General features: G+C 39.5%; 2 protein-coding genes across 2 annotated transcripts in view; one reads left to right on the forward strand and one right to left on the reverse strand.

Moving 5' to 3' along the window:
* The window catches only part of LOC132140726 (astrotactin-2-like), a 534,505-nt gene extending 530,263 nt beyond the window's left edge, over positions 1-4,242 (forward strand). The window contains exons 22-23 of the mRNA XM_059549640.1: positions 757-940; positions 3,831-4,242. Of these exons, the coding sequence (XP_059405623.1) occupies positions 757-940; positions 3,831-4,068 (422 nt within the window). The 3' untranslated portion in view covers positions 4,069-4,242. The remainder of the gene's footprint in view (positions 1-756; positions 941-3,830) is intronic.
* An 8,335-nt stretch (positions 4,243-12,577) lies between these two features.
* pappaa (pregnancy-associated plasma protein A, pappalysin 1a) overlaps positions 12,578-26,560 on the reverse strand; it is a 142,552-nt gene continuing 128,569 nt past the window's right edge. The window contains exon 23 of the mRNA XM_059549639.1: positions 12,578-15,872. Coding sequence (XP_059405622.1) covers positions 15,768-15,872 — 105 coding nt within the window. The 3' untranslated portion in view covers positions 12,578-15,767. The remainder of the gene's footprint in view (positions 15,873-26,560) is intronic.

Genomic DNA, 26,560 nt, shown 5'->3' on the forward strand with positions numbered 1-26,560 from the left:
CATCCAGAGCGGCTAGACCATTTTACTCGAACAGATTTCACAGGTCTGGCAGCAGTATGAATCACAGGGAAGTACAGAACTCAAAATCCATTTCAAAGTAAAAGTTAGATTACAGAAAGTTCACTCAAAGGAAAGGAAAAGTGGGACTTACCATACAAGACATAATGTGATGTTATAATGAAAATGTTAGGAAATCTGATGTTTAGTTCTCATTCTCTTTTGAAAAAGAAATGTGCTTAATTATATTAAATGTGCACTTAGAGTGTACTTTAAATCCTAAACGAATATTTTAAATAGCTGAATGTCTATTTAAGGCAAGGTATAATAACAAATATGTGTAAATACTCGACATTCAAGTTTTAATAAAAATTATACAAAATAAGTGTATTTTAGTTTACCATAAATGCTGGTACACTTTAACAATATTTCAAACACAGTAGAAGTCATTATTAAATTACATATTATTACGTCCCCAAGTTCAACTTAAGTGGTATTAATATAAATATAAACTAGAATACACTTTAATTTAATTGAGTTTAACATTGTCCGAAAACATTACATTCAGTTTACGCTAAACCATATTCTTAAGCATTTTGTTTCTCTAATACATACTTTTATATATATTTAATATATACTTTATATATTTTTAAGTATGCTAAAGTGTACTTCTTTTTCAGAATAAAACAAAGCTAGAAAGCTTGTTCTTTGAAAACAGACAGTTCAGATTTTAGATGTCAGATCTACTTTCTCAAACAGAGATCGCAGACAAAGTGTACAACCTCTATAATGGCTACACCAGCGGAAAGGAGCAACAGACGGCCTACAACACCCTGATGGAGATTTCAACCCCACTGCTGTTTCGCGTACAGCATCACTACAATTCCCACTACGAGAAGTTTGGAGACTTCGTGTGGAGGAGTGAGGATGAGCTTGGCCCCAGGTGAGGAAAACAATGGCCAAAAAAGCAAAGTTCATGATGATAACACTACAGTACTTTGTCAGTCCTTTGCTTTCTTTCTTTCTTTCTTTCTTTTTCTTTCTTTCTTTAATAAGAACTAATAAACATGTTAATCGAATAGAATGGAATACACAAATCCAACTCAGAAACGATGAATGACACATGAACAAAACTCAAAAGACCCAAAAAAACACAGAGTGAACAGACTTGAACTTTAGTGCACAACTAGGGAACAACGAGACACACCTGGAATCAAATGAAACAAAAGAACATGGGAAAACTAGGCAAGGGCAGGCACATGGAGAGGGAAAACACACAGATACATGTCCATAACCCTGACAAGGTTTCATTTAAAAAAGTTAGAAAAAGTGATTTTGAAGAAAAAGCTGAGAAAATTGTGTTTTGGACTAGTCTACTCTACATCCGGATCGGATTCAGAATGATGAGCAAAACACAGATGAAGTTGATCACTTCCATCAACAATTTCATAAAATGTGTAATAGCGCAACCTCCCAAATAACAGTGAAAACACGAAAAGCTGACATCCCCAGCATTTAAAATGTGGCTTATAGAACAAAAAAATATTTCATTGTTGGAATACACAACAGCGGGAATTAATGAAGCCAAACCAAAAACAGTTAAAGCTTGGGGAGAATTTATTAGGAAAATCTCCCATATAATATGTAATTAGAGCAGCTTTACTGTTCGCTCTATAAGTAGAGGATGAAAGAGCTGTTGGAATCTTAGATCCGTGCTGGTGCTATCAACTGAAACTCCCTCCCCCCTCCTTCTCCCCCTTTTATTTATTTTATCTACCTCTTATTTATTTATTCATTATTGTAATTTATTTTATTTTATACATATCCGTACCCTGGTTTTGTATATAGTTAAGTTGTGCCACACATGTTGACCACGATTAGAAAGAGTTCAAAGACAAATGACATAAGTATATGTTAAAACAAGATAGCATAAGCACACATTTCAAGCAAAACATAAAAAAATAAAAAAAGATTTAAATAAACCAATAAATCATTAGATATGGTACAAAAAATTAATATATCTTCCACCCTAGAATAGTTAAGCAATCGTGGTTCACTATATAGACAAAAGTATTGGGGGACGTGACCATTACACCGACAGGGACTTTAATTTTAAAAACATGTACATTAATATTGAATTGGTCCCCCCTTTTCCAACCCCTGAAAAACAGTCCCATACTATTATCCCTCCTCCACCAAACTTTGGAACAATGCAGTCAGACAGGTAACATTCTCTTGGATCTGCCAAACAGAGAAGCATGATTGATCACTTCACAGAACAGGTTTTCACTGCTTCAAAGTCCAGTATCCTTTTGCTTTACTCCACTCCATCCCACACTTGGCATTGTACTTGGAGATTTGAGCCTTGCATGCAGATGCTTTGCCATGTAAACCCATTCCATGAAGCTTCTGCCTGTTGATATTAATGTCAGTGGAAGCTTGGAAATCTTCATCTATTCAATCAACAGAGCACTAGGCTGGCGACTTTTACCCACCATGTGTTTCTGCACTCGATGACCCGCTCTGTAAATTTATGTGGTCTTCCATTTCATGGCTGAGCTGCTGCTTTTTCTAAAGTGTTATTTTCCAATAATACCACTTACAGTTCATCTTGTTGTGTAGCTGGCTTATTGTTAAGTTGGCGTCCTATCACAGTACCACACTTTTATTCACTGAGCTCTTCAGAAGCACCTTTTTTTCCCAGAAATGTTTGTAGATACAAACTGGATGGTCTGCTTGAAACACCTGAATTCGATAATTAAGATGTTGTCCCAAATCTTTTGTCTATTTGATGTAAATGTTGCCTCCAAAACCAATTGGACAAAATAAATCAATAAATAAATCAGGTTCACTGTTTGCACTTTCATCCATATTCATGTATATATATATATATATATATATATATATATATATATATATATATATATATATATATATTACCTAATCAAGTAGGACTCTATAAATGTAAATTCATAATTATTTCAATTGTCTTTGAAGTACTGCTGGAAGGTCACTTACTGTGATGTATTGTTATTGTATATTCATACATATTTAAGTGTTGCTTGAGAATATGAAGGTTTATATGAAAAGCATCTATATGTTTAGGCATAAAACAAAGAGGAAGTGTGCACAGACCCTTCCAGTGGCCCCTGGTTTAGCTCTGCTTGGCTGGGGCCGTTAGTGGGTTGCCATCCTAAACTCTCCGTGAATGTTTGTGTAATCTGTTTTCTGGCAGAACTAGCAGGGGAATGAAACAGAGACCACCAATTACAGTTCATTTTCCCTGAATATCAACACAGGCTTTGCATTAGGATTAAATAGCATATTTTTGGAGCAGTAAGTAATTTTTAATATAAACTATGAGCATTTTTCAAAGGAAAAAGTTTAAAATATATTCTAATGGCAAAGTCAAGATGGCTTTTTAAAGAAAAGCAATTGCTTTTACATTGTATTTCTAATGTAGTCAATGATTTATACACATATCTATCTATATATCTATCTATCTATCTATCTATCTATCTATAAATGTCAAATGACATCAGGTAACATTTTATTTATTTTTCTTTTTTTCTTTGAATAACCTGTTTGATCTGGACAATTACATTTTCACAAGTGGTTCCTGCACTGGATGAAAACTACCAAACGAGGCTCCATGGAAATACTTGACTCTGTCAACATTCTGCAAAACCAACATATCAGTGGTGCGCAACCTGAGTAACAGATTTTAGGTTTTGCAGAAATGTAGGCAGTGTCACTTATTTGCACCTCAGTTTGAAAACTACACTGCAAGATTTTATTGTCCACACTAACAGCTCTCTTTCTGGTCACAACAGGAAGGCACATTTGATCTTGAGACGAATGGATCGGATCAGTCTGTTCTGTCGTTCGCTGCTCCGCAGTGGCTTCATCCAAAGCCGAACAGAGAGTGTGTCGTACATGCTGTGTCGCAGTGATGACACGAGACCAGGCGGCACTTTATGGCACAGTTCACTTCACGAAACCCAGCTTGCCTGCCTGGAGAAAGTCATCTCAGTGCAACGCAACATATACGGAAAGTCCAAATTACGATGAGACAGGAGATGTGTGGACTCAACCTTCTCTCTTTATGGTCTCCAGCTTGGCTGTTCTTTTTCTGAATCCAAATGACTTTGAGACTGTGAGAGATGTTGTTTCTTCCTTTTTATTTTCTTCTTTCTTTCTTTTTTTCTATTCCAAATTCAGAGAGCCTCGAATTGGAGAAAAAAAGTATATTATTATTATTATTGTTATTATTACTTCTATTTCTCTTATTACTCTTATTACTTTCTATTTCTATTTCTATTATTATTTCTCTTGTAAGGACATCAGTTTTGGTCGAAAGACTGAACTACTGAAGGACTATGTACAACCCGAATTCCGGAAAAGTTGGGACGTTTTTTTAAATTTTAATAAAATGAAAACGAAAAGACTTTCAAATCACATGAGCCAATATTTTATTCACAATAGAATATAGATAACATAGCAAATTTTTAAACTGGGAAAGTTTACAATTTTATGCACAAAATGAGCTCATTTCAATTTTGATTTCTGCTACAGGTCTCAAAATAGTTGGGACGGGGCATGTTTACCATGGTGTAGCATCTCCTTTTCTTTTCAAAACAGTTTGAAGACGTCTGGGCATTGAGGCTATGAGTTGCTGGAGTTTTGCTGTTGGAATTTGGTCCCATTCTTGCCTTATATAGATTTCCAGCTGCTGAAGAGTTCGTGGTCATCTTTGACGTATTTTTCGTTTAATGATGCGCCAAATGTTCTCTATAGGTGAAAGATCTGGACTGCAGGCAGGCCAGGTTAGCACCCGGACTCTTCTACGACGAAGCCATGCTGTTGTTATAGCTGCAGTATGTGGTTTTGCATTGTCCTGCTGAAATAAACAAGGCCTTCCCTGAAATAGACGTTGTTTGGAGGGAAGCATATGTTGCTCTAAAACCTTTATATACCTTTCAGCATTCACAGAGCCTTCCAAAACATGCAAGCTGCCCATACCGTATGCACTTATGCACCCCCATACCATCAGAGATGCTGGCTTTTGAACTGAACGCTGATAACATGCTGGAAGGTCTCCCTCCTCTTTAGCCCGGAGGACACGGCGTCCGTGATTTCCAACAAGAATGTCAAATTTGGACTCGTCTGACCATAAAACACTATTCCACTTTGAAATAGTCCATTTTAAATGAGCCTTGGCCCACAGGACACGACGGCGCTTCTGGACCATGTTCACATATGGCTTCCTTTTTGCATGATAGAGCTTTAGTTGGCATCTGCTGATGGCACGGCGGATTGTGTTTACCGACAGTGGTTTCTGAAAGTATTCCTGGGCCCATTTAGTAATGTCATTGAAACAATCATGCCGATGAGTGATGCAGTGTCGTCTGAGAGCCCGAAGACCACGGGCATCCAATAAAGGTCTCCGGCCTTGTCCCTTACGCACAGAGATTTCTCCAGTTTCTCTGAATCTTTTGATGATGTTATGCACTGTAGATGGTGAGGTTTGCAAAGCCTTTGCAATTTGACGTTGAGGAACATTGTTTTTAAAGTTTTCCACAATTTTTTTACGCAGTCTTTCACAGATTGGAGAGCCTCTGCCCATCTTTACTTCTGAGAGACTCTGCTTCTCTAAGACAAAGCTTTTATAGCTAATCATGTTACAGACCTGATATCAATTAACTTAATTAATCACTAGATGTTCTCCCAGCTGAATCTTTTCAAAACTGCTTGCTTTTTTAGCCATTTGTTGCCCCCGTGCCAACTTTTTTGAGACCTGTAGCAGGCATTAAATTTTAAATGAGCTAATTAAGTGGAAAAAAGTGTAAAATTTCTCAGTTTAAACATTTGCTACGTTATCTATGTTCTATTGTGAATTCTACTGTGAATATTGTGAAACTTTTCCGGAATTCGGGTTGTACGAATGTAAGAATTTAACTGCATGGTGCTGCAGAACTCCAAACCAGGTTCCCTGATACTCATTTTGCAAACATATCTCTCGGAATACTGAGCCAAGCAAGACGAGGACATGATCTCTCTGTGGTTTTCCTTCTTTTCTATTCAACCATTTTTGACACAATTATATTAATCTTTATATATATATATATATATATATATATATATATATATATATATATATATATATATATATAGTTTTGCCGCAGTTAATTGAGAAAACTATCTAAGAATATTGTCAGGGTCACAGTAAATGCTTTTGAGAACAAGTATAGTCCTGTCATGCATATAATCTTTAGCCAAAAGAATGTTCCTTTACAGTGTCCAAAGAAATTAAAGGGGGTATTGCTGGCCAATGAGACCAATAGATTTCATCAAAGTGAATAATCTAATGTATTTGGCAAAGGATTGTGGTACAAAAGAAAGCATTGTGCAAAACCCTTCTGTAAATGATTGTCTGGGAACAAAGTGTTGTTAAAAATTCAGTTGGAACTGAACAAACGGTAAGAACATGGCCTCAACACATTTTCAGTAAGTTACTATATTCCATGCTATATTCATTGTGATAGTTAGATATGATATTGTAAATACAACTGTAAATGCAGTATGTAATAAGTGAATATGATTTTTTTTTTGTGTGTGTGTGTCTGTGGAGGAAGTGGGGGGGGGGTCTATTAAATATGTGTATAGAGTCTCAAGATGTTTTCTCTGTTTTATCTGGAAATATATGAAGAATGTTGAAGAATCAATTAAATTGAGGAAACTCCTGTTATATTACGTCACTGGAAATCTCTATAATATAGAATGCCATTGAGCTTATCACACGCCTGTTTTAAAACTGTGAGATGCTCAGCGATTAAAAAAGTAAGTCAACATAAATTAGGGTTATAGGTATTACGGTTATATTTGGTCTGCAATATTGTCTGTTTGCTCATTGAGTACTGATGACTTAACAATGCAATACATAATGGTCTGTTAATACACATGATTTTCAGATTCTTGTGTTTAATCTTTAAAAAATATCCCAGTGAGACTACAATAATAGTAAAATTTCAACACCAGCAGCGTGCATAACAATAAACATTCGAGAGATCAGGGATATTCTGCCTACTGTAAGTGGTGTGCTGAAACCCCCATTTTTTAGTTCATGTCTGCATGTATTGCAGTCTATGTACAGTACTTAGGGAAAGCAAAAGTATTGAAGGAACTCAACATATGTAGCATTGTGTTTCTCCTGAATTCCTCACAGTAATTAATTTGACTTAAATTGAACAAAAGTGATTGAGAATCTAATGCTAAATTGTAGTCCACTATATTCATGTAGTGGAACTATTATTCAGTTAAGAGCAAGGATGGGGCAGGCGAACTTTATGGTTTTGTTTAGCACTGCAACCTCTTTCTTTGTACACACCTCACAAGTTTGCTACTGGGAGATCCACATCCATCAAAGAGGCCAACATGAGATTGTCTTAAATTCAGTTACTAGATGTGACGAGGCGTTCGGCAGGGCTGTAGTCAAGACCACCTTTGTCGAGTCCAAGACAAGTCCAAGACCAGGACTAGTCGAGTCCAAGTCAAGACCGAGTCCAAAGAGGTTCGAGTCCAAGACAAGACCGAGTCCAAAAAAGTTCGAGTCCGAGTCAAGACCGAGTCCAGGACAGGAAAAAAAAAGTCTTATGCATGACATTATCAAGACTTCGGGTTATTATTTGTTGATCTAAAAGCAAAAACAGTGTCACAACACCCAGGATTTTTAAGTATAGACATTCCCCTTGATATCATATAATCTATTAATATAAAGAAAACAGAATGATGATATATAGTGATACCTCATAATAGCAGTGTTAGAACTGATATACAAACACCAACCCACTTCTGTTACCAATGCTAGGTACTAGTACTGAGCATTTAAGCAACTAAATTACAATATTGCTTCACTGCAGATGTACAGTAGTGTAGAAAAGAAGTGACCAGTATTACAGAGGGGGTACACTCTGTAATACTGGTCACTTCTTTTCTACACTACTGTACATCTGCAGTGAAGCTATATTGTGGTTGGTATATATATATATATATATATATATATATATATATATATATATATATATATATATATATATATATATATATATATATGGTTCCCTGAAAAAAAGATTGTATTGTATTATATTGTTATTTGGACGTGGGTTAATAGGAAAGACATTGTATTTTCAGAAAACATTCAAGTTTGGTTGTAGAACAACAATGAACACAGTGTAATTTAACATATGTTATTTTTATTTGAGGACAAACTGCAAAATTTTAAAATAAATTCATCAGGTGTTTCAGAAATTCATAAGAATATTTTTTTCACAGTAAACTTAACAGTACAAGCATTTGTACAACGGTGTATTCTTCAAAAGCTTTTTTAACATGAACTATAACAAGAAAAACAAGAAAAATCTGAGTAAATTATCAACTTTTAGAGTGTAGCATTCTGTCTGCTTTGGGCTGCATTCCCAAGCAACCCGACTCTGAGAGGAACCGCACCCCGGTGGGGCAGGGGCCGCTACCGGCCTCACACCGTACATGGGCTAAGCCTCCATCAGAAGGACTTGGGCCCCCCACGCCCGCACCGAGAGAGCGGTCCCCTGTACGCCACATTTCCCGCTGAATAACAAGGGTGTAGAAGCACCCTCATCCCTGGTCAGGATGTTCATCCCTTTTCAGGATGCCTTCATGTGCAAGTGTTCCAGGCATGTCCAACTAGGAAGAGACCCTGGAGGAAAACCCAGGATCCGCTGGAGGGAATATATCTCCCAAGTGGTCAGAATGCCACCACAGATGTAACATCACCCTGAATGAAAGAAACCTAAAGACTGGAATATGTCTCTGAGTGCAAATTCCAACTAGGCATTGGACAGTCCTGCACTGGGGTAGATGAGAGTGATGAGAAATAAGTGTGATGGTCTCTTCTTCCCCGTGGCCACAGGTATACTTCTGGCTCCCAAAAGCTCAAGCTAGAGCAGCTGCTCAAAGACTGCAGAAGTAATTTCCATCTGTTTATAATTTGGCCTACTGATCAATTGAATGCTTCAAACTTGTTTGACATAGTTCTTGATATGAACATTTTGTGTTTTGATATATTATAGAAATATTAAATAGTATATTTGGGTCCACTAAGTAGTGTGTATGCACAATGATTTTCAGGAAACAGTCCGGACTAACCAGGTATTTTCTCCAACAGTGCATGTACTATGGTAGTTACATCTTTGTTCAGGCTGAACACAATAATCTGTTATAGTAAACAAGGAGCATTAATAAGCAAGTTTATGTGGCTTTCAACTAGCCCTACAGAGAGATGCAGCCATATGCAGATGTTCAAATGACAGTAGGACTGAAAATTGTTTTAAAAATACAGTTATCTAAATTCAGTATCCACCAGAAAAACTGAATCCAAACCCAAAATGCTGAAATGGTCAAAAGGTAGATGACCTTACTCTTTCAGCATTTCATTTTATTTTATTTTATTTTTCAATAGATGCATTAGGTATGTTTGCTATAATCTAGAGCACCAAAGAATGTAAACAACAGTAAACTATGCAAAAAAAAAAAATGTCAGATTCAGTTTTTTTACATTAGTACAGTATACAACAATGTTTACTAATCTAGGATAATGTTCATTTATAAATCAAGTATTATTCATTCCTAATTCTTGTTGGTTCATAATATTAATTTATACTACTGTAAATGTTAAAAATGTATTAGTATACATAGACATTAATACGAACCTAGATTAATATATTCTGTACAACTATAAATCATTGTTATTTCATGTTAGCTATTGCATTGTGAAGTAATGTTAAATTAATAGAACATTACTGTAAAGTGCCACCAAAAAAAAAAAATAATAATAATAATAATAATTTATCTAATTTTTTAAATCGAGAGATCAGATAGACTGACTGACCATTTGCAACAGTGACTAAATTCAAAACTACATTTCTGCTGGAAAGAAGACATCAACTCTGTCCACACTTGAGGAATCCCCTGAAGTGGAAAAAGTTACATTGTATTTGTAAGAATCAAGCAGATGTCAGAATTTTGCTTAGAATTTATTAGCAATGTGAAGAGCAGACATGGCCAGCATCACCAAACACAAATGGGTTTTAATAACAGGCACAAAGACGTCCGTTTACACTTGAAATCCAACTCTTGATGCTGATGTAACTGTAATGCTGATGAAAATGGTGGATTTCTCAAATTTAAATAAATTTCATTAATGTATCCTTGTGTTTAATGCAACTCTTTAAATATACAAGGCATTTTACTGGTACACGTTTTCACGTCACTATTTACAACCGGTCAATACATTCATATTAACCTGTAATAAAGCTCTTGATACAATTCCATTAGTATGTTTTCTTAGTTTTATCACCATCTGACCAACATTTCAAATAAATATAATTTGACTTTGAGGACTCCCAATGAGTGCTAGTCAGGGAAGAAACTCTGACTCATCGAGCACTGATAGTTTGCTGTGCCCGTCCATATTTTGACACCTGGACAAACATATTGGCAGGCCAAAAACAGCAATGTGTTTTTTCTTCACCTGTCCAATACTGATGTATGGGGGCTCTGAATTTCATGGATTTTAAGACACATTCAAAATGTTAGCTACAAACTGGGAAGAAGTTTATGAATTTCATTTTTAAAACTGATTTCTCCTATTGCAAGATATACCATGATCACATTCTCCTCTCCTCGGGACTGCCATAGAATAAATGCACTGTATTAACAAACAATTACATACATATATTACAGTATTATAACATTTAGTTACAATCATGTCCCAACTGCATTAATGGCAGCATTTCCATAGTATGGAAAACTGTGAGGTGTGACTTAATGACATTCTGTCACTGAATGGCAAATATCTGAAGTATTGTGTTTGTTCTTCAACTGGAGCAATGGATAAAAGAGTAAACAGAAAATAAAAATAATATAAGAGCCCCAATAATCAAATTTTACACATAAGACTATTGTACAAATAACTTACATAAACAATAAAAAATATAACTTACAAAAGTATAACGCTCTCAATAAATAGTTCTACTATGTACACTTTTGTATGTTGCTAATAGACGCAAATCACTAAAATATGAAAATATGGAAGCAGCAAAGATTACAGGCATGAGGTACAGCAAGAAATCCTATGATGCGTACAGTAGTGTGTGTCAAACAGCCCAATGGCAACTTCATTTAACAAGCCAACAAACACTCTTCAGACCAGTATGCTTTGAGGGATTAATGATGTCTAAAATAAAGCAAAAAGAATAAGCATTTGGCGTAAGTGCACTCAGAATTGGTTCTGGCGTTTTTGAATTGCTAATTTGCACATAGTGATAGAGAAACAAATAATAAGTCTGAGAAGAGTGATTAAAAAAAAACACTTTACTGGCAGGTCTGCCAATCATAAAACCTGTCAGGATATTGGCAAGTTACTTGATGTTCGTGCCAACTTGGTATCATGGTTGCTGATCAGTTTTGCTGTCCATCTTGACAATAAATGCTGACTAATGTTATCTTGAGTACAGTTACATGATTTCAGGTAATGGTAACTTGATACACTTGTTCTCCCAAGAATATATAGCAAACAAAATATTTATACATTATTATTATAATTATTATAATTCTTGTTCTCTCGTGTTCTTATAGTTTTTTTTTTTTTGGGGGGGGGGGGTGTTGAAGTTCCTTCATCATCATCATCATCATCATAATAATAATAATAATAATACATCCTTCAATCTAACTCACAAGATGGCTAATAAAAAACAAAACAACAACAACATCCAAACAACATACATATAATGACCCATTTAAAGTCTTAATTTTCACACTCTCTGAAACATAAATATTAAAGCCAGTTTTCCATTGTCCCAAAGGTTTGTTCAGACAGGGCATATCAATCCACTAACATGTTTCCACATGTCACACTGCTCTGCTGTTTACGACAAAACCAGACGTGAAGCGAGAGGAACCACAATAGTCATCAGTAATCACAGAGGCATATGATAATATCATACAGTAAAAGGAAAATCAATCATTACTAATTTCACCACGAACACGTATTCCCTCCCAAATTTTCCTGCCTAACAATAGCAGCGATTTTAGAAGTTTTAACTTTCGTTCAACGGGCTACCGAAAAAAGTGCAGCAACTGAGGTCATTAATACAAATACTTACTACTGGTACATAAGATATTTAATAATGTTTTTTTTTTTTTTTTTTTTTTAGAAATATATCCTAAATGACTGCACTCATGACACCACAAGCACAATAAAATAAAATATTGACTTTGGCATCTGATCATGAAGTCTTTATGCCACATACATGAGGATTCAACACTAAAAAAACATTTTGGTTGTCTGACTTTCTTCTAGATGTTTCTTTTTTTTTTATTAATCATAAATGTCATAGTTACTATACTTTAACTACCATATGTCTACAATTGCACAAAGTGATGCCTATTATTAAAACATCACGCAAAATAATCTTTAATGCTTTAGCATGTTTTCCATGCCAATAAAACAGCCAATGTTCAAGGAGCCATTTTCCTTAGCCTTGGCCCGATCACACTAAATTAATAACCTCAAGAATAAGACAAACCTTACCAGAAATGTTAAATGCTATTTTTCTGCCTAAGCGTGGATTTTTGCACTTGGCAAACTCTTCAGCAGGTGAGTACCACAGGAACATTATACTTATTTCTTTACCATGTGCTTCATCATTATGGCTTGTGGCATTTTGATCGAACAGCCGATATAAGGGGATATCACTATAGACCCAGGGGGTTAAACGAGGCTCTCCCTAAAGAGTTTAGCAACAATGCTAATTAAACACACCTGAACCAGCTAGTCAAGATCTTTAGGCAGGTGTTTTGGAGTAGGGCTGCAACTACAGTCTTTAAGATGATGGCACTCCAGAAGCAGGTTTGACGCACCTGATACAGAGAGTCAAACCTGGAGATTCAGACATTAGTGAGAAACTAGTTAAAAAATGTCAAGGCCATAAGGGGAAGAGGTTTGTTTGAAGAAGAAGTCCACAGTTGGTAGCCAAATATTACACAAAAGAACAAATAAATTAAACCTATATAGCGGCTGCTTAACTTAATTTTTGAATGCATTAAAGCAATAGATCTCCCAAAAATGAGTTTTTAGTTTTACTCCCACCTCAGGCCATGTAGATGAATTTGTTTCTTCATCACACAAATGTTAATTGATGGACAGGAATGGTGTGGTTTACTTGTGGATTGGTGTGATGTTTTTATCAGCTGTTTGGACTCTCAATCTTGTGGCACCCATTCACTGCAGAGGATCAATTGGTGAGCAAGTTATGTAATGCAATATTTCTTCAAATCTGACGAAGAAGCAAACTCACCTACATCTTGGATGGCTTGAGGGTGAGTACATTTTCAGCACATTTCCATTTTTGGGTAAACTATCCCTTAAAGTAATAATCATTAAAGTGATATTCCTTTTCTCTCTTTTTCGCTCTGATTTTGAAATCTGATTACGACTTTGCATATATAAAGTAATTCCGATTACCATGAAACTAAATTGTTTTCTTTTTTTCTTTTGGCAAAAACACATACAAGTGGTTACGAAGTTGGCACATGTGCAGTAAGCTACCTTTGAAACGCTTTTGACTGGCAGCAGATTCACTGAGATTAGAAAGAGTACGCAAGAGTCTCCATTTGTCGTCATCATTCATATTACATAATCATGGTCAATTTAAGATGCAAAGAACCGCAGAACTACCACAGCAGCAGTCCATAGTACTTGTGCAGTCTTCTGAAGCTGATGGGTTTGTGTGAGGAACAGACCAAAGGTTAAACTGTTTTTAGTTGCTGAAATTTTTTCCCTCCATCAGAGCTCACAAATATCTTCCACGATTGCAGTCAGACTGAAATATGGCACCTTTGGACGTCACACCACGCTTTGATGTCATTGGTTCTCATGTGTGTTGAAACCAGAGAGTGGAGAATGACATGTGAGATCTGCAGCAGACGGAAAGATTTTCTGTGAATATTCACTTTAATTTCAATCTTTCATCACACAAGACCTGTATGACTTCAGAAGACCTGAATGGAATACTGCTTTTTAATTGAACTGTCATTTTTATGGAAATTATGTGCATATTTTAAGATTTTTTTTATTTGTTTTTATTTATTTTTTTAGTATTTCATACACACACACAAATGAGTAAATTATAGTATCTTCAGGTTTTGGGTGAACTAACGATTTCAGTTAAATAAAATGTTTATGTCAATGGCTTCTACATTCAGGAATTTGTGTCTATTTTGCATTCGGACCAGGATGAGTTACAATTCAGCACTGGCCTGGAGCTTTAATGGGAGGTCTTCGGTCACGGATGGTTATATTGATAAGAGGTAAGTATTAAGGCAGACTGACAGCACACTAGATCATGGCCTCCATATTCCTGTTGTCTGTTGTTTGACTAATTAGCAGCAATCGTAGCAGCAACAACAGCAGCCATGCTAAAGAAACCAATTCTTTCTCACCATATTTATGCACAGATCTATCGGAGTGCATTTAAAAAAAAAAATCCTCAAATTGCAATTATTTTATAACAGATAATAAATAGTGTGCGACAAGACTGGCAGCTCTTCCCTATTGCGCATTTGTATTTGATAGATTTGTATCGTTTCAGGAACATTAAAACAATCTCTGATTACTGAGTATGATCTTTGTTATAGGGACACAGGTGAGGGCGGAAATGCCACACACCACCTTCCTGGGATGACTGAGGTCGCATCCAAGACAAACTAAAACAAATCAAGTCCCCTAAATGAGTTTGAGAGTGCATTTCTTCTTTTTCTGGCTTTGGTCAAATCAGTCTGGTTCCCTTGAGATGCCTTGTTTTAATTTTTTTGGAGGGGTTGTGAGAGACCTACAAATGGAATAAGGTCGGGACACACCAAGTCGATAGCGAGCGACGGTCTGGCTAGTTTATTTGGTGTGTTCCACTCGTCGACTCTCGTTGGGCTCAAGTTGGCGGCGTTTGCCTGATTCAACATGTCAAATCGCCGTGGGGACCATCGGCGCGAGTGAGAGCTCTGATTTGACTCTCAGTTTAGCGAATGAGTCAGTGGCTAAGAATTCAAGTGAAAGTGATGAAACGAGCACGTAAATGAAGGGCGGTACCGACAGAAAGCTGTTTAAATGTTACGTGATCTTTCCCAATCAATCAAATGTTTTCATAACAACATGAGCCACTTAAAATGATTAAAGTTATCAACGTTACTGATATTCAAAATGGTAAACAAGCACTGCTTTGTTTACGTTTCGTATATCTGCATTTATCTTGTATATCTTTGTTTTCGGTTTCTCCTTTTGAGTGACCAATATATACTATTGATAGCTGCTGATATAGACTGTTAATTCCTCTCACGCATGCACAGAATGCATGTGGCTGTAGTATGTGCGGTGTGTTCGAGCGCAGCTTTTTGGTCCGACGCTGCCGACGTGAGGCGACAACACCATCTGCTTTCGTCGCCGCTAGTTCTTTAAAGTCAGCTTGGTGTGTCCCGGCCTATACACAAAACAGCTTTGGTCCTTTGTGAGGTCTTGACATTGGGATCCTTTTCCAAATGTAGTGTAAGAGATAGCAGGTAGACTTGGACTTGGAAATGATGAACAGCTATAAGAGGATAGGTACAATTGTGAACCAGCAGCATTTCTGGGAAGAAGATCTCATCCTGTCCCAGTCTGCACACCGGCTTGGTGGAGCGTGTTAACCAAGTGAGTGCAAGTGCTCTCCCTTTCGGTTCTCCAAAGCGTTGGGGTCCCGGCAAGCACACTCTCTTCGGATGTCACAAGACATGGGGAACGGAATCACCTTGAAGGAGAAAAGAAACACATGTTAAAATATAGCTCAGAGTAGACTCTTAAAATAAAGATCCCATAAGGGGTTTTCACAGTGATACCACTGAAACAGGGGTGTCCAGTTTCTTGAAGGCCACTGACTTGCAGAGTTCAGCTTCAACCCTAATTAAAAACACATGAATTAGCTAATTAAGGCCTTCAGACTTACTAATATCTTCCAGGCAAGTGTGTTGGAGCTGGTTGGAGCTAAACTCTGCAGGATATTGGCTCTCCAGACACCCGTTTCATAAAACAACCATTTTAGCTCCCCAAAGAACCGTCCAATGAACCTTTCTTAATAGAACGATGCTATTTTTCCTCATTTGAAGAACATTTTAATAATCTGAAGAACTTTTTGCCACTATTTGAGGGATGGAAAGGTTCATGGATGTTAAAGGCTCTGGAACTATTGATGCCAACAAATATCCTTTATCTTTAAGAGTGCAATGACAGCTTGCATCATTGGTCAAGATGTCTGGACTTGGTACTGACTTGAAAAATTGATGAGCCCCTTGGAGGGATTGAAAATAGAATTTGAATGTTGTTTGGCACTTGACGTCACAATTGAATGTTGGCGGTGCGTCACTGACACCAGCTGCTGCATTGCGGCCTCCCTCGGGACAGGCCTCAGCTGCTTTTCAGGATAAAATGCATCTCCAGTCGCTCAAAACTAGGACCATATGTGCAGTTCACATTTGCACATTCACAGAACCATTTGTCTTAGCCTTAGCGTCTGAACAGACTGAGTTGTTCATGGTGTGAATTCATATGCTAATTTATCTTGGTGCACAACAAAGTGGACTTTCTAATTCATAGCATTGATTATAGAGTAATATCCAGCCTTTTTGTACCTTAAAAACAGATGAGGGTTTGAGGAAAAAGGCCAAAGTGGAGGCACTTCAGTATAAAATCTAGCTGCAGAGGCATTAGCAGGTTGATTCCCTTGAACACTGCAGATATTTTTCACGTGCATAATGCAAGTAGGTAATTAAACTCATATAAACTGATTATTGTGATCAAGTTAATCTGATTATACTCATAATTAGAGTTACAATGATTGCAGTAAGGTACGTAAAGTACTGCTATTGTGCAAACAATCTTAAACCTTCTTCAATGAAGAAAAAAAAATATTTCCCTGGCTAAAAGATGAGCACTGAAACTAATATTGCAATTATATTTAATTACACTGTGGTCATCTTCACTACATTTGACACCTGGAAAATGGTGCTGTTGCATTTTTATGAAACAAGAGAGAGTGAGTCTGTAGTGTGATACGAGAGACTTAAAACTAGTAACCTGGAGGAGTGGACTGATACACAACTATTTTATATCAGAAACAACCACGATATCATGTTAGCCATGTTAGACACCCAAATAAAATAAGTAAATAAATGAATGAACAAACACAACTTATTCAGTGGTTTAATTAATTTAGTTTAATTGTAATTTATATTTTTAGTAATTAGTTAATTTATTTAAATCAATCATTTTGTCTTGTTTTTGGGAATAATAATAGTAAAATAATAATAATAATAATAACAGCAACATCCCTAAAGCAGTACAGAATTACTTTATCTTTAAACTAGTATCAAGATCATACAACTATTTTTTTAAAGAATAAATCTTGAATTAAATTTAGGCACACATCTAACAAAACGGTCTTAATTGGTGTTATTTAACTATAATCTATATACTTTATATACCATTTTAATATCAATTAATATTTTTTATGTTTATTATATTTTCAGTTTTATTTTGTGCTTCTGTATATTTTATATTCATATACCTTTCATTCATTCATTCATTCATTCATATATTTATTTACTTAAACTTTATTTCAAAATTTCAAACAAAATGCAACACAAAATGCAACCCTTTTTTTCCAAGTGTAAGTTTTTATCTAATATTTATATTTTATTAATTTATTATGATTTCATTATTAAGGGTAACAGACCTGGTCTCATTCTCTCACCAGTTAGTGCTTCTAAAACAAATGCAGGGGTGTTTAGATATGTTGCTGGCTAATGAGAACAATACTGATGAAGAAAAGCATTTTTTTAGTGTGAGAGTGCCATTTTCCAGACGGACATGGCGTATATTATGAAGTAATTAAAACAAAACATGTTTGTGTGAGCAACACTTAGTCTTTTCAAAGCCATTTACTTGTGAAGCTTTTACAAGCATGAACCGGACACATATCAAAACCAGCCGTCATTGCCCTGCATGGCATTTCCTGTCCAACCGTATGCCTTCCCTCTCATCTAAAGATTATTTTTTTCTGGCTTTTGCTAACCTTGCTGAAAAAAAATAAAAAATTACCCTAAAGTGGTTTACTGACCAGGCTGTTTTTCTATCCTGACCAGCTGACAAGTGCCCCCAAACCCTCTAAAACCATCAAACAGACCAACCTAACCAGCTCTTTAAGACTGGGATGTCAACTAAGCCTGCTTTTTTTTTTTTTTCCCATGAAGCAATTGTTATCGACCTCCCCATGAAGGTGCACCCTTCCATTTTTTTTCCTCTAGTACTTCACATAACTATTTCTCAATAGCCCCTTTCCCTTTCTCCAATCTCACGACAAACTTTCACAGTTCAAGTTCTTGCACTCTCTCCTTATCTCACCATCGGACTAAGATGTGGGTGGCAAATTTGACATGGTTTCCTTTGCCCTTGACCCTTAGGGTGGCTGAACCAGCTGCCACATCTGGGGCTCATCGATCGTGGCTGGGAATGTCAGCATGGGGCAGAGGCCAGTCCAGAAGACACACACACACACACACGTTCCCTAACAGACCATGTACGTCACAGCACACGACCCCCCACCTCTGCAGAGTGCATGCATGTGTCAGATTGCAGTTGAAGGGAAATAGTATCAGGGGGCTGGGGATCAGGTCACAGACGTAGTGCTTCAAAACTTAACACAGCGTCATGGTTCAGATGCATAAATCACGTCAAAACGTCAACATCAAAACAGAGAATTTGAGTGACATGTATTTACTGTTTGAGAAGCAACAGTAATTTGTTTTGCTCCTGTTGTTTTAAGATAATTTCTCTATAAAACACTAAGGGCTTCATTTGGTTTGCACTATAAACTACAGTTGAGTACACTCAAAGACTATATATTCACAAAGTTATTTCTAACAATGGTAGAAACAATATTTACAATATTAAGAGCCATATTTACTAAACAGGGCAAATTAACGTGAGAGCACAATCCCATAAAAGCGCTGATGGGAGTGGAAAGTTATTTGCTTGTTCTACTGACAGTGTGCACATTAAATAAGACAGACAAAGCCAGATCATTTCATTGATGACCAACACAATCTACCAAGAGCAACACAAATTAATGTTGGGTTTAACACATGCTTTTTGGGGGGCGGTAAAGAAGGGTGCAGTTACCAGTAAATTGAATACTGCAAACCTTATGAGATCATGTAGGGTTTCATTTCAATATTCTTCTCCCATAAATTTTGTACCTGAAAGGGACATTCCTACAAATGCATATGCAATAAAGTCAGCCACAAAAATGTGTCCATGACTTTTCAACACTAATATTTCACTGTGTCTTTAGTAAATCATGACAGTAGTTTTTTAATGCCAAAAGAGGGTTTTGGTTGGCCCTACATACAGCTAAAAATCACTGCTAATTCTAAATTACAACAATTTACAAATCCCGTCAGCTACATGCTTTAGAAACACTTTTTCAAACCACACAGTGTATCACAGTGTAATGTCACAGGTCTGGTCCAATCTCGCCTTTCACTGGTTACCAGGTCTGCAGAACAAAACCAGCCCAATTGTTTATCAAAACTAGTCAAAAACTAGCCCAATTATGTTTTTACTGCGACCTTTTTTTTTTACTGAGCTTTAACCTAGAGCAACAGTGTAAAAGAAGCCCAAATCCACACTAGAACTGCTGACTTGGCAACACTGACTCTCATTACTTATTTTATTCTTTTGAAGCTCAACCATACTGGTACTGTATGTGACTTGACCTGTTGTATGTAAATGGTTGTATATATGAGCTGTGTTAATTTTAAAAGAAAACATAAGGGTCACTTTAAAAAAAAAAAAACGTTAGATTTATAGTCAGTAGTTCCCTTTCGAGGCGGGAACTCAACATTACGTCAGCTAAGACGTATATGGGGAACTCCTCCCTTCTCCCACTTTTGCTGAAATCTTATTGGCTAACGCCAGCTGGGGGCAGCTGGCCAATTGACGCGAAGCATGCAAATACTGACAGGTTCGCGGGCAGTATAAATTGCATGGGCGCGAAAATTACGTCAGAATCTCTTTCTTCACGCTAAAAGTCTTATCTAAGTCATCGTGGAAGTTGCAATAGAGGACTACTCACCCTGTTTTCCTCTCCGCATCCGATGGCTGCTAATGCTAGATTCGGACCTTCACCAGTTCTGTGTGACCTGCCTGGGATTCTCACACGGACCACACGTGCGCCCACTGTGCCGAGCTGCCAGTGCGCGCTCTCAGAGCCAGAGTGGCTCGGAAAACAGCGGGAATGAGGCCCACTGCCGCCAGCGAGCCGCTGGGGGGGCCCTTTCCCGCCCAAAGACGAGTTGACGTCGGCATGGTGGGCGATAGCTTCCGCCCCGCGAACTTCGTCCTCTTCAGAGCTGGCGAGGAAAATGACTCCATGTCGCTTTCGACGTCGGAAAAGGTTTGGACCTCTCAGTAAAGAGGGATCGCCCCGACCAAGAGGGCCCTACAGACCTCCAGGGGGAGCTCGTCAGGGTCTTCGGAAAGACCGTCACAGAGCCGGGTCTCGCTTGCAACGCACCTGACGAGCCTGTGAAAGGTAACTGGACTCGTGGCTCCTCCAGTTGAGCTGCTACCAGACGGCATTGAGGCATGCAAGAGCTCGTGGTGAAGTCGTGGGCTGCACCCCAATCGGCGTGCACCCACTCTGCCACGCAGGCCATGTTCACGCACGTGAACGGGGCGGAAACCCTCCCCCCATCGAGAAGACTGTGCACCTGTGCCCATCTCCCTCTGCATTTGGTTCGGACCACAGCCTGCCTTCCAAGCCGTGCGGTTCACGGCCCTTAGACGGACAAAGCCTATACTTCTGAAGGGAAGGCAGCTTCTGCTCTTCATGCCAGGGCAATACTCAAGGTGTTCAGGCAGACGGCGGCACAGTAGCGCTGACGTCATCAAGGATCTGCGCGCGGCAACTGATCTCGCGCTGATGGTTACTAAGTGCTCTGCTCAGCCGTTTCATGGGGCTCATGGTCATCCTTACAGGCACCTATGGCTTACCCTAGCTGTCCTGGAAGACGCGGACCGTGGGACGCTCCTAAACGTTCTAGTTGCTCCCTCCGGACTCTTTGGTGATGTCATGGAACTTTTCTCAGAGACGCAGAAAGCGCGCCAAGGCGATGAGCCATGTGATACCCCGTCGCTCACTCCAGTCTTCATCTGCGAGGTTCCGCTCTTATGCACCTCGTCAGGCTCTAAGACCAGCTAAAATAGCCCGCCGTGACACCCCGCTCTGAACCGGACGCTCGTTTCGGCCGAAACCAGCAGTGGTAAGAACCTGGGAGGAAACGTCAGGGTCGGTTTAGGACCCCGCGCTGCGAGAGAGCCAGCGCGCCATCGAGCCGTCTCCCTGACTGACCGATAGTGAAAGAGTGAGTGCGCGGGAGGCCCGGCCCCTAAGTGCCATGTTCAAATGCATGATGTCCCCCATTCCTTCGGGCGACGATTGCTATGTGTGTTTGAATGCTGTTTGCGTGAGTTCCACAATAGAACCATGTACACAATCAACAAAAGAGCTTTTCTTTCTCTTACACTCAACACTGTGTCACTCGCCCTGTCTCATAGCAGCGCTGAGCCACAACCCATGATTATAATGGCCTTGCGAGGGAGCGAGAGTGCCAACACCACAAAAAACACGGTGTCACCTTCCACATTCAGATGCATTATGTCCCCCATGTTCCTTCGGGCGACGATTGCTATGTCTGTTTAAATGCTGTTTGTGTGAGTTCCACAATAAAAGCATGTATACAATCAACAAAAGAGCTTTACTTCCTCTTACACTCATCACTGTGTCACTCGCCCTGTCTCATAGCAGCGCTGAGCCACAACCCATGGGTATAATGGCCTCGCGAGGGAGCGAGAGTGCCAACACCACAAAAACACGGTGTCACCCTCCATGTTCAGATGCATTATGTCCCCCATGTTCCTTCGGGCGACGATTGCTATGTCTGTTTAAATGCTGTTTGTGTGAGTTCCACAATAAAAGCATGTATACAATCAGAGTGCGTCAGCACTCTGAGACCGTGGAACAGCCCGAATATGTTCAGCCCAGGAGCTCTTTTCTCTACGAACGCGTCTACTTCAGGCTGGGGAGCAGTGCGTCTGGGCGTACCTGCCTCAGGCCTGTGGTCGGAGTCACAAAGAAGGTGGCACATACACCGTTTGGAATTGAAAGCGGTGTCCTTAGCCCTGCAATCCATTCGGTCGAAATTGGAGCGGCAACTTGTACTGATACAAACCGACAACACGTCTGTGGTCTCGTACATAAATCGCCAGGGCGGCGTGCGCTCCAGAGCTCTATTCAAACAGGCAACGAGGCTCCTGTTGTGGGCGGACCGACACTTAATCTCCATATGAGCGTCGCACATCCCCGGTACTTGAACCGTGGAGTGAGCATGCTTTAGAGGAACGGGATTCCTCAAGGAGATGGAGGCTTCACCCAGGATCAGATCTAATGATTTGGGAGGGAGGAAGTGGATTTGTTTGCCACGAGCGAGAACGCACACTGTAAGACGTTTTTCTCGCTATCTCACTCCCCCCTGCCGGGAGATGCTCTGACATTGGCCGGAAGCCAGGCCTACACGTTCCCTCCGGTGAAGATTCTGCCTGTGTTGTGCAAAATCAGGGAGGAGAGAGCGTCAGTTATACTCGTGGCCCCGAACTGGCCGAATCAGCCCTAGTTCGCGGACCTGAGAGAGTTAGTGATGGCTCCCCCATGGCGAATCCCCCTCAGACAGGACCTGCTGTCTCAGGCGAACGGCACAATATGGCACCCCAGCCCCGAGCTGTGGAACCTTCATGTGTGGCCGCTGCGTGGACCATAATAAGTTCAAGTTCAAGTTCAAGTTCATTTATTTATATAGCACATTTAAACAGCCGCTAGACAGACCAAAGTGCTTTACAGAACAAGCATATAAAAATAAAAGCAGCAAAACAGACATAAGCACATAGAGAACAACTAAGCTAAGATTAATTATAAAATCAAGAAGCAAATGTAAAATAATAAGAACAGTCTAAGATAAGTAATCAATATGCTAACGAGAATAGATAAGTTTTGACCAGAGACTTAAAAACAGAGAGGTTGGGAGCCGTTCTGATCTCTAGAGGCATGGTGTTCCACAGACGGGGCCCTGCCACCGCAAAAGCACGCTCCCCTCTACGCTTAAGTCTGACACGAGGGACTACCAGCAGCGCCTGGTCGTGGGATCTGAGACTTCTGGACAGAATGTACGGATGAATAAGTTCAGAGAGATAAACCGGTGCTAGGTTGTGTAAAGATTTGAAGACAAAGAGAAGAATTTTGAAATCTATTCTCTGCCGGACTGGTAACCAATGTAAAGATCTGAGGATGGGAGAGATATGATCATATTTGCGACAATTATGGATGAGTCTGGCCGCAGCATTTTGGACTAACTGAAGACGGGAGATTTGAGAATCTGATATACCGCAATATAGTGAGATGCAATAATCCAGTCGACACGTGATGAAAGCATGAACTGCCATTTCCAGAGTTATTGGAGTGAGAAAGCCTTTGATTTTAGAAAGTAAGCGAAGTTGGTAGAAACCAGAACTGACTACAGATGAGATGTGTTTATCAAACTTTAAAGGCTGGTCAACAAGAACACCTAAGTTCCGCACTCCTGTAGATTTAAAGGGAGATAGATTACCCAAGTCTGGGCATGTGCACTGGGACCTTTCACTCGGGCTGAAAACAATGACCTCGGTCTTATCATCATTAAGGGATAGGAAATTTTGAGCTAGCCATGCCTTCACCTCCTCTAAGCATAGATGAAGAGAGTTTAATGCTGCAGGATTATTGCGCTTGATTGGAATGTAAATTTGGGTGTCATCTGCATAAAAGTGAAAAGATACACAGTGTTTCCTAAAAATTGTGCCCAGCGGTAGCATGTAAAGAGAAAATAGAGAGGGAGCCAAAATAGAGCCCTGTGGAAGACCACATCTCAGGGGTGCCATGGAGCTGGAAAAGTTTCCCATCTTTACTAAAAACTTTCTGTCAGTAAGGTAAGACTGGAACCATGACAGGACAGAGCCTTTTATGCCCACCCACGTCTCCAGTCTAGCTAACAGAGTAGGATGGTCAACGGTGTCAAAAGCCGCCGACAGATCTAGGAGAACTAGAACCACAGTGTCTCCACAGTCAGTGGAGAGATAAATGTCATTTAGCACTCGCAGGAGAGCGGACTCAGTGCTGTGGGCGGTCCTAAACCCAGATTGAAAGACCTCATATATACAGTTATTTGACAAAAAGTGTTGGAACTGATGCAACACGATTTTCTCTAATAACTTGGAAATGAAAGGTAGGACAGAGATGGGCCGGTAATTTTTTAAAACAGAAGGATCCAGTGAAGGCTTCTTGAGCAAAGGAGTGACCGTAGCCACTTTAAGATTGGCCGGAACAGAGCCAGTGCTTAGACACTTGTTAATAAGGGATACCATACCTGGACCCACCGTGTTGGTGATTAATTTTAAAAATCTCGGGTGAATGATATCATTTGGGCAGAATGAAGGTTTGAGCTTGGCGCTCACATCCTTCAGTGTCTGGAGGTTAATGGGAACAAAAGCCTCCCAAACACAGGAGGTACGCGGCATAATAGGGGGGAGAATTAATTTAGGGCAGATACTGGTCCTTAATGTAGTGATTTTGTTAATAAAAAATCTCTGGAAGTCTTCACATAGAGCATATGAGGCAACAGACAATTTAGCAGATGGGTTTAAAACAGAATGAATGACAGAAAACAAGACCTTAGGGTTAGAGTGATTGGATTCAATTAAGTTTGAGAAGTATGCGGCTTTAGCTGATTTAACAGCGTTCTGGTATGCTATAAGTGAGTCTTTGAACATGCGAAAGGAGACACTGAGCCTGTCCCGTTTCCATTTGCGTTCGGCCTTTCTACATATTTGTCTTTGGAGACGAGTGTCAGAATTTTGCCACATATCTGATTTTGGTTTGGGTTTGTGAGGCTTAAGAGGAGCAGTCACGTTTGCTACTTTAAGCCAGGCAGAATTTAAAAGGCTAAGATGCTGATCTGCATCCAGATCAGATAAAGGTTGGTCCAAGTGCCAGTGAGAGCATAGCTCAGTAAAGCACAAGTCGAAGTTTGTGTTGAACTGAGGAGAATAGAACCGCGACATAACAGGATCAGTAGTGGGTTGAGAGAGCTCCAGAAGAGACAGTGAGAATAAAATAGGCTTGTGATCAGAGAGAGGAAAATCAGAGATAACAATATCGGTGACATCAATCCCATAAGATAACACAAGGTCAAGTGTGTGGCCCTGAGTGTGGGTAGAGTTTTTGACCCACTGCAGTAGGTTAAAAGCATCTATTAAATCAAGAAACTCCTGCGACAGGGAGTTAGAATGACAGCAGACATGAATATTGAAGTCGCCCATCAAAAGGAAGCGATCATAGTTTGTGGCAATGTTGCCAATGAACTCAGTGAATTGCAGTATAAAATCCTTAGTGAAGAGTGGAGGGCGGTATATCACCCCTATACAGATGGGACCATTCCAATCTCGGTGGAGAAGCTGAGTTTCAAAGCTGGGGAAATTCGTTGCAGGGACCAGCCGGCATCGTGAGGAGAGAGAGTTATTTAGAATAGTTAAGATCCCACCCCCGCGTCCATTAGGACGAGGAGAGTTAAAAAATGTACAGTTTGCTGGAACCAGTTCTGATAAGGGAGTTAAATCACCGACCTTTATCCATGATTCTGTGATGAACATAAAATCCAAATTGTGTGATGAGTAGAAGTCGTTTAATAAAAAGGTCTTATTCACCACGGAGCGGGCGTTTATTAGCGCCAACTTAGGTGGAGGAATAGACACGTGAGATGACGGCGCTTTTCTCAATGAGCGCAGATTTCTGTGATTTACTCCGTTCCGCCGGGCACGTCGGCCAACACTGCGGAGATCAACCTGAGTGGCAAGACTCGTAGATGTAAAACAGGCAAGATGTAGAGGGAAAACAGGACGCAGACATCGGTAAACCGCGTCCCGCGGGTGCCATGCTACAGATCTGCGTCCAAACGAAATGTCAGCTTGTAAATAAGCTTTCAGTTTCGTCATGTAACCTCCGCGGTTACCTCGTTTCCTCCTTCGCTTTCTCCGCACGGTGATTAGCGGCCACCGGCAGATATCGTGCAGGAAGATAGTTCGGGGAGGCTCGTACGGTTTGTGAAGTGGGCATTCCACGTCCACGGTGTGAAAGTTCGCGAATGAATCCCCAACTGAGATGCGGATGTCTAGGAGAGCTTGACGGGCGTACACCAGCCGCGTACAGCAGGTAAACGATACATCAGACAGAAAGAGAAGAAAACACGAGAGCTGCAGACGGCATGCCAAACACACAGGCGCCATCTTGCTCCAGCTCCT

The sequence above is a fragment of the Carassius carassius genome, chromosome 5 (assembly GCF_963082965.1).
Source record: "Carassius carassius chromosome 5, fCarCar2.1, whole genome shotgun sequence".
Classification (NCBI taxonomy): domain Eukaryota; kingdom Metazoa; phylum Chordata; class Actinopteri; order Cypriniformes; family Cyprinidae; genus Carassius; species Carassius carassius.